Source organism: Cupressus sempervirens, chromosome 5, assembly GCF_028749045.1.
Source record: "Cupressus sempervirens isolate cs-2001-9-10 chromosome 5, ASM2874904v1, whole genome shotgun sequence".
Taxonomy (NCBI): Eukaryota; Viridiplantae; Streptophyta; class Pinopsida; order Cupressales; family Cupressaceae; genus Cupressus; species Cupressus sempervirens.
This window is the reverse complement of record NC_143122.1, coordinates 298,046,427-298,059,836: the sequence shown is the minus strand read 5'-3', so window position 1 is coordinate 298,059,836 and position 13,410 is coordinate 298,046,427. Positions and strand designations below refer to the sequence as shown.

The 13,410-nt window shown below is 34.6% G+C and overlaps 1 protein-coding gene across 5 annotated transcripts in view; it reads right to left on the bottom strand.

Annotated features, from left to right (window-relative positions):
- The window catches only part of LOC149555752 (protein NUCLEAR FUSION DEFECTIVE 4-like), a 105,868-nt gene extending 93,127 nt beyond the window's left edge, over positions 1–12,741 (bottom strand). For 2 of the 5 annotated variants that reach the window (XR_016364556.1, XR_016364557.1), the window contains exons 1-2: positions 12,428–12,740; positions 10,723–10,919 (exon numbers count right to left, since the gene is read on the bottom strand). Coding sequence is in view for 3 of the 5 variants with exons in the window: in XM_089829901.1 (XP_089686027.1) it covers positions 10,723–10,833 (111 nt within the window). In the remaining 2 variants the exon portion in view is untranslated. Of the gene's footprint in view, positions 1–10,722; positions 10,920–12,427 lie in introns of all 5 variants that reach the window. The other 3 variants (XM_089829901.1, XM_089829900.1, XM_089829899.1) reach the window with 3 other exon arrangements.
- Between the last annotated feature and the right edge of the window lie 669 nt (positions 12,742–13,410).

Here is a 13,410-nt window from a genome sequence, read left to right as displayed (position 1 = left end):
GGTGTACCAAGCATCAATACTCCAAGTGCCCTTATCTCAGTGTGTAATGTCCACCCAATTATGAGTATCCAATTTTTGCCCTAATCACATTTTTTGTCAAATAGTTAGCATTAAGAGATACCTTTTGCTTTGATCGATGCTCTATAGCACGATTATGGTTTACAATCACATTTCATAACTAAAAAAAAATGATTGAGACACTAGTTAATTAAGGTGACCCAGCCATAAAGTTCTAAAATAGGGTGATTTGATGAGGTGCCCCAATAACTTCCTACCCTAGGCCCAACAACGTATATATGACCCCCCTTGGCCTTATGTGGCTCGTGCCATACATTTGAGGTGGGATACCTATTGTAGGGTATCATCCTCATTTTCCTTCATTTTGACATTCCTTACTTGACTTCAAATGCTTAAACATGTATTTACCATAGTGAGGTTTGTAGGGGGCATTCATAGTGGGGTGCTTTGAAAGTATGAACTTCCTAAGCCCAAAGGCAATCCACTTGTCCCCATTTGGCCACATGGAGACACTTTGATCACAAGCTTGAGGTGAGGTACATAGAAGGTGAGCTCATCCTTGTTCTCCCACTTGCGACCTCCCTATTCCCTTACAATAGCTAATTATATCAGGCGTAAATCATACATAAATAGTATTGGCTCAGATCTTTTTTTGAATACCCAAAACAAAACTATTTTCTAAATAAATAAAAATGTCACTAACTTGTGTGAGAGTTGCATTGCAAGTGCAACAAATTAATAATACAATAGATTTCATATTACAGCACTTATAAATCATCAAATATATTGCACATTAAACCACTTGTCTATAGATAGATATCTATGAATGAATATCATGTATATCTACATCATATCAACACTAAAATGCATACCAAATATTAATAAAGAATAGTCAAACTCAATACACTTATTACACAGTACTCGGATCATGTAATATTCATACTAATGAATCGCTAATCCAATATTAATAGTAGAATCTGTCCTTAGTGTCTTTCTTTTCTTCTTTTTCGACAATGCTTTTGAGAAATGTTTGTCCACACGTATACGTATCTTTGCCTGATAGAAGGGGATGTCTCTAGAGAGTTGTCTTTCTAGATTGTAACTTTTCATAACCAACAAAAGTTAATTAAATTAGATTACATCCTCTTAGTTTGACTTGAACTGGTATTTGTTTGGTTGATCATTTTTTTAATATTAGTTAAGCCTTATGAATTCCTTGTACTTATCCTTCTTTATTTTTCAATCTCTATTACCTGACTCTATCTATTTATCCAAATTAGTGCCTAACTTGCTGCTATTATTGATTTGTGTGTTGCACAGCAATATCAAGCTCAGGTTCCTCTTATATTAATAAGAACCGATCTTCGTCTTTCGTTTTTTTGCTAGATCTTAAATCCATTTGCTAATTTGCTTCTATAGTTAACATTGTCACAAAAGTCCTCCCCTCCCGAATTTTCTTTCCCTCAAAAAACTTAAATTTGGGAAAGTGCATATATCAGCTCCTTCCTGTTGTGAGACTTTCACACCATTACCCCATCACAAATGGGGACCCCCTCTTTTCGCTTGTAATTGTTACATTTGTTGGTGTTTTGGCAATAAAGTTGGCACTAGGAGGGCACAAACAAAGTTCATTCATGAGGATATCAGCAAGGATGAGCTTTCAAAGTTATATTTGAGATAGATCTCTCTTAATAGTGAAAAATCCAAAAAACCGAAAACTTAGAAAACCGAAAAATCACAAAATCCAAAAAGAAAAAGGTTTTTTAACGGACAGGCAAGTTGTTGTTCTTCCAATTTGGTTTAATTTGAACAAGCAGTTACAACCACATGGATTATATCAACTTACAGTGTCAGGACAATGTAGAGTACATTGCATCATCAAACATGAGGAAATGCAAAGTTTGGTGTTTCTTTTAAGGGTGAAGTTGGCATTACACCAAAGGATTTTTTTTTTTCAGAAGTGCATGAACCATTAGTTCTTGTCAAATTAAAATCTGGGTTTCATAAATTTAAAGAGAAGATTCAAAGGAAGCCAAGAAGCAAACATGGAGGAAGTACTTGGCACTATTGTTGGTGTAGTGTGCACCTATTGCATTCAGAATCTACTTGTCTGCCAATGTCAAGATACCATCAACCTAGAGAAGTTTCAACCTAAGAAGGATTCCATTCGTCACTCGAGTTGGAAACCAAAAGATGACCATATTGCATCCTCATCTGATGAAGAAGAAAATAACTTGCAAGAATATGGCATGGACAAACTTAACAACCAGGATAGACAAGTAAATGATGAACTTTCATACATTAAATGAGAAGGAGAAGGTGTTGAGAAGGAAATCAACGAAGCAATAGAATACATTCAAGGATAAGCATCTAGAAACCCAAGAGGGTGAGTAACTACAAGAAGATCATCACAAGTTTGAAGAGGAGGAAATCCTTGCCGAAATTTCTTCCATGATTCAAGAGGAGGAATCCCAAAATGAGTTATGTGAGGTTTCAAGTGTCCTTGGAAAAGGAGGTAGTCAAGTTGATAGGTTGAATGAGGAACTTTAAAATATCATAGACAAATCCAAATATTTTTTTAAAAAAAAATTGACAAGGCACTACAGGACATTATCTCTACGATATTTTTTTGAAGGTGGTTGAAAGATCTCATTGAGAAAGTGCAAATGGAAACATTGCCAAAGATATCTTAGGACAAACAAGTTGTTGCAAGTAGCATGACTCGTCATCATCTCAAACCACCAAAGGCACTATCACTTGAAATGTCATTCAATGATCAACTTGTGAAGATGTTTGATAGTCCTCCTATCAGTTTTGAAGATACCATGTTTGATGAGATTCTATTTGAAGAATTGCAAGATGTTACTATAGAAAAATCTATCAGAAATTTCACGTTAGATGATGTAGTTTTGAGTGTATTTAGTGAGAATGTGCAAGACTTGTTGAGAGATGAACAAATCACTCGCATGGAAGACGAGAATGAAGAACACTTGATGGGGATGCTACAATTGCACTCTACATTTGAAGATAATCTTGGAGAGATATTTGAAGATCAACTCATCAAAAAGACCTTGATTTTTTAAGACATGCTGAAAAGAGGACACAAGGATGCATGGTTTGTGCTATACAAAGATAAGCAAATGGAGGAGATATTACACGGACCTGAAATTATGATTAATCCTGTCTCAATCACTCATGAGTTCAATGCTGGTGCAAGTGGGATGGTACACCAGAAACTTTGACCTCTTGAAGCTGATCACAACGAGTTTGGACAAGAGCTTGCACCCATAGCATGTTAGGTTGTATCTTTCCCTATTTTTTCTTTTAAAAGTTATTAAGATTATTTTTTTTGATTATGGTGATTTAGGAAAGGCAACTTGAATTTGGATTGACCATGGTCCTAATGAATTGCCTCAACTATTGATTTTACATGATAAATTTCCTGAATTTAAAAGTGAGGTGACAAAAAAATAAGAGTACAAGGATGAGTTTGCAAGATTGAAAAACTATCACCCAGGCCTTGTTGCTCTTTAACATTCTGAAAAACCATATTTGATCAAGTATGTATATAGCTCTTTTGTGTGTTATCAGCTTAGATCTTTTGTACATAGTCAAAGCAGGTTTGTCTTGAACCGTTGGGCTTGAGAAGGATAGGATAGGTTTTCTTTAGTTTCTTTAGTCTGGCTCCAAAAACTATCGTACCATTTGGTTCGAGAAGGGTAGGATAGGTTTTTTAGTTGCTTTAGTTTGCTTTAGTTGCTTTAGTCAAGGGCAGGATAGGTCTTGAACCAATATCATACAATGAATCACATAAAACCAGTCCTTTTCAAAGGATTCTTATAATGAGTTATAACCTGTTGTATATCTCCTTAGAGCTTCACCTCAGTACCTGTACTTGTTTAATTGTAACCTCTTGGAATTTTATATTGTAGTTCCTAAAAATCCACTTTTCTCATATCCCTATATTATTTTTTCCCAAGATAATGGCGTCTGTTTGAAATATCATGTTAAACATTACACATGCTTTGTATTTGATTCCACACTTTTGCATCTATGTTTATAATCTATTTGAAGCTCCAATTTTGTGTAAATGGGAATGATGCTGGAAAAGTTTGTCAAATTGGCCTTCCACCTAGCAATTGCATTTGTTCCAAGACATCCCTGAAGCCTTGTAAACAAGTATATTGCATCTGTATTCTTGTTCAACATGTCCATACTCTACATATGATCTGTAGGGTACTCAACCAAATGAAACATTTACAGAGACATTTTATCAAACAGTTTACATGTCTTGTTTTTTTCCCGCATGGACTTTGGCAAAAGTCTACTGTTGATAAGTTGGTTTTTTGTTACCCGCTAATTAAATGTATTAAAACATCATTTAAAGGTATTGATGTGATAAAGGAGGTCATCGACACATATCCTCTAAAGCAAAGATGGGAAGAGTGAGGGCATTCATATCTTGTGAATCCCATCTTCTTGCCCTGTATTAAAGTTCTATATAGTCTAATGATGGTCTGTTCCAGGGCTGATCTTGATCCACTACCTGCACATGAATATACCCGATCACATTTCTCACATCGTGCCAAGAATGCTTTATTGAGAACATAATGTTAAGCCCACCGACATCTAGCGTTTCAAAATGAAATCCATTTGGCATAGCCAAGGAGGATGTGGGCAAAGTTTTGTGTGACATGACTTTACAAGTGCCAATTGCATTTTCTTGAAATTTCTAAAACATCTCATGTCTTCCCTACCATTCACATTTGTTTGTGATGCTAATGCCTCGTAGCTGTGTCCACTTTGCACCCATCTGAAATCATAAAATGTTATATGCTTGAAATGGCTCTGCTATGTTGTTCATTTCCGCTCATTGTGGGAAACTCCATACTTGACCAGTACTGCCCCTCTTATATGATTTGTTCACAACACTGAATTTTTACTATGCAAAACACTCCTCAAAGGTATGCTCATACCTTGTTGCACATACTGCAATCATTACATTTCTTTCCTTGAGAGAGCATACATTTTATGTATTTTATCAAAAAAAATGTGCAGGCCCTTTTCTACAGACAGCTTATGTGCATTGTCTCCAATTCCACTATTTGGATGCACATCTGCCATCGCATTTCGTTTTTTTAAATCTAAAAATCATTGTGCTCAATAACAACTACATACCTCTGCGCTTTGATGCATTTTCATACAAACATTGAATAAAGCATTCCATTGGAAGACATTTTGCCGAAAAGTTCACGTGTTGTGGTTGTAACTCTGCATTTGTATGTATATCTATTGAACATTTACTTAGAAGATATTGCAGCCTTCACATGTACATTTCGGCAACTAGAATTACAAAATCATTAAAATCTGCTAGATCTCCCATACATTCAACAGATATTCAAAACCATTTTTATGCATGAATTTGATATGTGCCCTCAAAGTTTCTATCTTTATTCTGACCAAAGAAAATACCCAGCTAATATACTTAGATGGATCTCTATAACTAGAATTACAAAATCATTAAAATCTGCTAGATCTCCCATACATTCAACAGATATTCAAAACCATTTTTATGCATGAATTTGATATGTGCCTTCAAAGTTTCTATCCTTATTCTGACCAAAGAAAATACCCAGCTAATATGCTTAGATGGATCTCTATAAACTGGTTGATGATCTCACTGCATTCCATGAGATTACTTCTCTTTGATGCCTTCTGATGATCAATTCATGGGCTTTGTTTGGGGTTTTGCAATATGCTGGCAGGTCTTTCAGGAATATTTCTAACCCAGACACCCGACAGAGAGCTTCAAAATGAGGCTTAGATAGATGCTAAAATGCAATTTCAAAATTTCGATGACTTGGCCACAGGAAAGGAGATTTTTTGTTGTAAATTATAGACCGGGTTTCATGCCTTTCCTGCATGTTGCTTGCAATCATTTGAGATGATATTTCTTTGAGACATGCTGTCAAATAATCTGATACATTGTCCTTGATTTCTCATGTTGAGCTGATGGATTTGCGTCACACCAGTCACTTGCATTTGATTGAAATTCTCTAAAGCAACATAATTAAATCCATTTTACGACCCAATATGATATCTATTTGAGGAATTCTGCTAAATGCATGTATACCAGAACATTCAAACTGTATTTCCTGTCAAAAATGTGAATTTGCAGTCTTCTAATATCTTTATTCCAGATAATATATCTTTGTGGCATTCAATCAACGAGTCGGGGGTTTTGTCCATGGTTCCACATCTTGCATGTGTGCCTGCAGAATATTTCCAACTACAAAATCTGACTAAAGTTGCCTTATATGCTTTGATGAGTGTCAATATGCAGTTCAGAGGTTTTGATTTTAGCACAAGAGGGTGAATGGTTGTAGAGGTTGTGGAATTTGGTTTTACACCAACTGCATTTCCTTTAGAATTAGTAAAAGGTACTTATGAGTTTCTTGAAACAGTACTTTCAAAACCAAAATGGTTAACAGGTTAAGCTTTGTGGTTAAAGATTGCAAAAAGTTAAAGATTTGATCTGAACGATGTAAAAGGTTAAGCCTTTGACAGGAAAGACGTAAAAAGTTGGAGTTCAAGGTTAGGAAATGTCAAAAGTTCGTGTTTGAGAAAACTTCTTGTGGAAAGTTAGAATTTGGAGTTGGGGACTGCTAAAAGTTAAGTTTTGAACCCTAAGATGCAAAAAGTTGGGGTTTGGGAATTATTCTCATGAAAAGTTTGATATTGGAGTTATGATTTACAAAAAGCTAAGGTTTGAGAAAAACTTTTGCAAGAAGTTAAGGTTTGCAATACATCTCGTGAATAAGATGAAAATGCCTTGGAATTTTTTTAATTTTGGCCACTTTAAAAATCCAGGCAGCATTCTATTAATTGCTAATGCATAGTTTTGACTAACTTTGTACTCCTCTCACATGACTGAGTCTATGGTATAAATATAACACATAAGAATCACTTGAAGTTCAGTACTTACATATGCATTCCTCATATTCTTGCTAACACCCTGGCTTTCTTTTTGTATGCAATTTTGTCCATGTTGCATACAATCACAAAGTTGTTGTGAAGTTGGATAAAGTTATGCCAACTAATGTTACTTTTGCAGCTTTGGCATTGATGAACTGCGTTTTAGGTATTAATATGCAATACCTCAAAATCTGAAAAGGTATACATTTTGCCACAAAATCTTTGAAATAAAGTTGTGAAGTTGGATAAAGTTATGCCAACTAATGTTACTTTTGCAGCTTTGGCATTGATGAACTGCGTTTTAGGTATTAATATGCAATACCTCAAAATCTGAAAAGGTGTAGATTTTGCCACAAAATCTTTGAAAGAATATATGTTTGAAGGATAGGAGAGAAACTTTACCTAAAGAAAAAGATAAGGAGAAAATAAGGGTGGAAACAACCTTTTATCGAGTTGATCGATTATGTATATGCTAAGAAATGACCACTGGTAGGGAATCCTCTAAACATAGAAAGGTATAAGGCCTCTCTAATCGACACACTTATAGGACACAGTACATTACAACAATGTAGGCATGTTAATTCAAGGGCTATAAGTATGGCCCAAATAAATAAAAGAAGACTAAGAGATACTTACCCAAGTTGACTTGTTAAAACATTAGCCTCACTTGGACTTAAGAATATGTGAAAAAATGGTTTAAGATGAAATCAATATGGATAGAAGAAATCCTATTAGACCAAATCTATGTTACTAGTTTGGCCTAGGCAACCCTAGTTCATACTCTAGTTCGAAGTAGGGTTGGGGTCTAGGTGCAGTCCCCAGTGGGTTCAGCCAAAATCCAGGTGATAGCCTATGGGTTTGACCTAGATGAACCTATGTCGAATTTCACCTTCAAATGCATCTAGCTAGAAAATTTGGGTGTTTTGAATTTTTCTAGTTATCAATCTATAGTAATAGTACATGGATAGTCAAAGCTCAAAACCATGCATCCAGGAATAATCATCGAGTTGCTATGCTGGAAAGAAATGGAAGGGTTAATCATTGTTTGAAAATAAATTCGGGGAAAACTCAACCAGTTTTTGGCAAATAATTCGGGAACTTAAAAAATTGTTTATATTTAATTAGTAATGCACTCTTTTTGCAAAATTCAAGTGAGATGATGCATCCAATGAGTCAATAAAATGAGAACACAAAAGAAACAAGGTTTGTCTAGATATATGTAATCAGAAAGTGGGTACAAAATCGCATTGTCATGAGGAATGTTGATGGCTAGAAGCAAAATAGTAAATAATTTATGTAAAATTAAAAGTAAATACATCATTCCAATTACATCTTCCTCTTCTCAGATCTCCTATAAAACTAAGGGAGAGGTAGAACTAAAGGGTCTAGTCCTAGAAGTCTGCACTGGGCACAACTATGCCTCCACGCTCGGTATGTCTAACTCAGTTTGTGGCTCGTCCTCCATCCTGGATGTAGATTTGCCTCTCTTGGCATTAGTAATGAGTCTAATGACTACTCATTCGACTCAATGCCATCCAATGTGAAACCAAATCAACCCCCTCCATAGCCTGCCTCTCCAAATCATTGATGTCATCCTCTTCAAAAACTCTGCTCCAAATGCACTTCGATTCCGCTTCAATTCAATACAAATCAGTTTGCAAGTGTTTGGAAGACTATTTTCCCCCTCTTAGAAAAATACAAGTGAAGAAATGAGAAATGGAATTAATTTGAGCCGTTTTTGCTTGTAAGTGCTGTTATAAAACTACGACCGACTTTTAACAAAAGTTGCCAAGTTTTTGGCAAAAACTTGGCAAGTACTCAGTGTGTTTTTGCCAAATATTTGGCAAGTTTTTGGTGCCACTAACAGTCGTAAAAACTCGCCAAGCAATAAAACTCAGCCAATTTTTGCAACTCAGAGAACACTCTGCCAGTAGTACATATATGGGTTTAATATAAAAAATAACCATTGCATATTCAACTCTCAATCTCTAAGGGTAACAAGTTACAACAATGCATGAATCATGTTTATCATTGTTAACAATGGATTGTGTCTTCAAGAGTGTCAAGTCTATCAAGCGTGTCGGGACAGTGATTACCTTAGGACTGGTCCAGTACTTCGAGGATACCTTAAGCCTTATCCAAATTCTTGACACACTTCAAAGTCCTATAATCTCAAAAAGTAGTCCATATATGCTTAAAGATCTTGTGATATAGCACCAAACAAAGACAAAGTACAAGGAAGCAATCATGAGAGTTTCCGTAAACTTCAAATGACAGAATATCCAAAGAGAGATCATGTGATTTATTAAGAGTATCCTATGTATCACAGTGTCCTATGAAGAGAGATGGATAAGATAGTCATCAAGTTGTTATCAATGAAATATCATTCATAGTCTATTGAGACTACAATCTATAGAGCCCATTGTTACAAATGATTGTCATGTGACTCATGTCAAGCGAAACCAAGTCAAATGACCTACAAGAAGATAGTTATCTGATACGGATGGTGATGATGATTTCTTTTATGATCCATAAAATATTTAATCAATGATGGATAATTGTTGACACTTAACATTATTATTTTAATTTTTTTTTACTTCAAAGTTTGATATATGGATCATGACATTTGAGATTTGACTATTAGTATGGTGGTGTATTTTGCTACATTATTTGACCATTAATATGACGGTGTAGTTTGCTATGGTATTTGACTGTTATTATGGTGGTGTAATTTGGGCTTAATTATTGCTGCAAATATGCATATGTTCTGATATTTATATGTTTCTGTATTGGCGAACCCAAAAGAAACCCCCAAACATAATTTGAGTAAACCATCAAACAAGAACCCAAACTGATAGCTAAGGAGAAAATCAACAGACACCTAAGATATCATGTACATTACTACTGGATCTCCTATCCTTGAATCTCTGAGGTTAACTAATGTAAGCACAAAATAGAACAAATTGTGTCATGTTCTTAACTAATAAAAGAACAAAATAGAGCAAATCTTGTCGTGTTTTTTTAGAATGGCACTAGAAAAAGCTTGTAAACGAAGTGGTGAACCATAAAACAATCATTTCCACATTCTCAACATCCCCATCCATGGAAAGTGAAGATGGTGAGATCAGAGATGAAAACACAAAGCATTGCTGACAATGGATGGTGAATTTGACTACGTGAACCCAATAGCATTTCCCATAGGGGTGGTTGATCATCATGAGGGCAACACAAGTAAGGAGACAAAACGAATAAGAATAGAATGGACTCAATGGAGACATCATGGGGGCATCACGAAAAAGGTAAAGATGGAAAGCAAGGACCTCTGACATATCTCTCGACAAGACAGCTCAACCCAGTCCAAATATGAGAGGCTGGTGCACCAAGAAGTACTTGACACAACAAAAAATTAATATTATCCACCAAACCAGATTTATATCATTGTCTCATGAAAATCAAGACTGTTGACTGAAAACAATTCTAAAACCGAGGCGAAATCAGTGACAATTAGCTGCAATATTGTTGTATGCTCTCTTTACATAAATTGTATGCACACATGTCAAGCAGAACTGGGAGCATTCCATGAGGAAATAGAGTGATGACTTCCTTGATTAATACTGCAAAGTTCCAAATTTATTTATGTCATTTTTTTACCAAGCTGCATAACATACAAACTAATAGCAAAAAATGTCTACCAGTCATTATTTAAAGTAGAGTCCAGACATCAATTACCATTAGAATCATTGCAGCTGACAGAGAAAACCACCTATCGTACCACAGAAAATTCCTTTTGCTTCTTGTATGATTTGGAGAATTCCCATGTTTCTCTTGCTGTGTTCTCATTTTGTGGTGTAATTGCGATGATCCACAAGGAAGAAAAGGTAAAAGTTGTGTTCAATTTAAATGAAATTTCAATCAGCGAGAACTTACTGCAGTCAAGAGAAAAAAATAGAAGTTAGGGAAGCTGGTATTTTGCAGTTTATAGCACTGATTCAAATAAGCTAAAGAAAGGAACCAATCATAAACACAATAACCTAAACAAAATAATTCAGAGGATTGAGTCAGTAAATTCATTAATAGAACTACAAAGTGTTCTTATTTTGGGATTACATGGTTGACGACTTCGAGGATTAGTATCACTAGATTGCTTTCCTAGATTATGTTAAACAGACATAAGACACTTCTTATAACAACAATCGTTAGTTATAAATATATAATATATAACTCAGTTTTTTAAATTTTTTGTAGAACTAAAACTAGAAAATGTTTTTCTCACACAAAGATGTGCCAAATAGCAGGGGTTGGTGTGTAGACTAGCAGAGTGCATTAGGTCTTTTCTACTTTAACAAGGTTGAGCTCAGAGGAAAAACATTAACCCATGTTTTTTAGGGCGACAGAGTGCAAAGCTACATCTTCACCCCTGTATAAAACTAATTCTCCAGCAAGGATGCACTGTCTAAAACTTAAATGAAAGCTACATCTGCAACCCTTACAATTTTCTGTTTATTGTACCTATCAGAATATTTATATGTGTTAATCATAGTTGGGGTAAAAGCACCACAATGGACAATGCATAAACCTTTTTCCTACAACATAACAATTAACTTCAGAATTGCAACAACATTATTTATAAAGCTCAATGTATGATGAAAGCTCTAGAAGTCAAGGAGAATCCGACGGTCCATTATCAGAAAAAATTCAATATATAAGCCAAAAAAAAAAGCTGATAAGCCACACGTAATCAACCACTGCTGTTCACTTGAGAATCCAAGTCTCAAGTAACCTAGATCAGCAGCTGTTTACAACCACCAGATAGACAAATCTACATTGGAGGGAGATGTGAAGCTTACTTTTATTACCCTCTTTGTTTTCAAATTGAAAGACTGGCTGGAGCTAATTGATTATTTTCAGATCTGAATTTATCTAGATCTTTAGTAGTTTAGGATACTGGCTGGAGTTAATTGATTATTTTCAGATCTGAATTTGTCTAGATCTTTAGTAGTTTAGTATAATTATTAAATCTTTGTAGAAGATGGAAATACCAAAAGAGCATAACTAAATGTTGCCCATGGTGAACCCAACAGAGATATGCCTCTTAAAAATTGCCCAACAATCTTTATAAAATTGCTGTTTGCGAAAATTAATTTCTAAATGAATTGTTCAAGCAACATGAATAAATAGCCTCTCAAAAGCGTAGTTAACTAGATATCTATGAACCTCCAACCCTCGCAAAACCCATAAAAGGGATTCCAAACGCAATAAAAAGTATTGAGAAGAGTTTTTTCAGAAATTCTGATTTGAATTAAATTCCCATTTTCTGCAAGCTATAGAGAAGGAAGCATAAACCATTACATCCACCCAGTAAAAATATTTTCAGGGACATTAGTATTGATTTGTTCATAGATTGAAATACAAAGAAGCAATCTCTAAATTGCACCTTGTCTTGGGGACTTCCCAATTAGATGAATGTTCGCATAGTAATCCCTCGCATAACACCATATCTTGATCTGAAACCTCAATACTTTAAATGATTTTTCAACACGATGCATATTTTGTTTGACTTTAATATGAAGTAAACCTAGGATGATTGCTACCTATGGCAGGACTGGACAAATTGTAAGGTGCAGATTCGGTCCACAGAGCATGGAGTACATTTACACCGTCCTGTACGACGATTTTCTCCATGGGAATTGTAGGACTGTAGTCTATTTTGGAAGTCTCTTCAATTTCCAAAGCGTGAATGATAGAGCTAAAGTCGGTATCACTTATTTTCAAAGCATAGGTCTCAATCATTTTGTTGGCATGTATTTTTGCAAGTTTGATGCATTTTTGTATAGCTGGATTCTTATCATTGGACTCCTCCCACTTCAACTCCGTTTTTTAAATAAATAGTTCTTGAAGTACAAAACCCTTTCGAGTAAAGTGTTCAGGTTGAAGTAGGAAAAAGAAAAATAACAATATTTAATTACATAATTTTATGTTCATAAGGTAAAAATGATTCATAGCAATGTTATTAGTCCTTCTATGGGCACAATACTTATGCATTCTGACCAATCAAATCAAAGAATTTAAAGAATTATATGAAATTCCAAATGTTTATATCTTTTTCTAATTGATTTAAAGAATTATATGAAACTTCAAATGTTTATATCTTTTTTTAATTTTTCATTATTGAGAAAATTAATTTTCTTCAACAAAAATACAAATATTTTCTAACAATTTCATCTTGGATTCATGAATGCATTAATTACAATTTTATCTTTTTCACATTTGTAACAAGTTGATAAGATTTTTTTTTCAATCATTTTATCTAATCAATATTAATTATTAGTCCCTCAAGGGTACTAATGTTTTCATTAAACCCCCTATTACAACCCAAAAAAATTTATAAGTTCTAAAATTCAACAAACTTTTATTTTT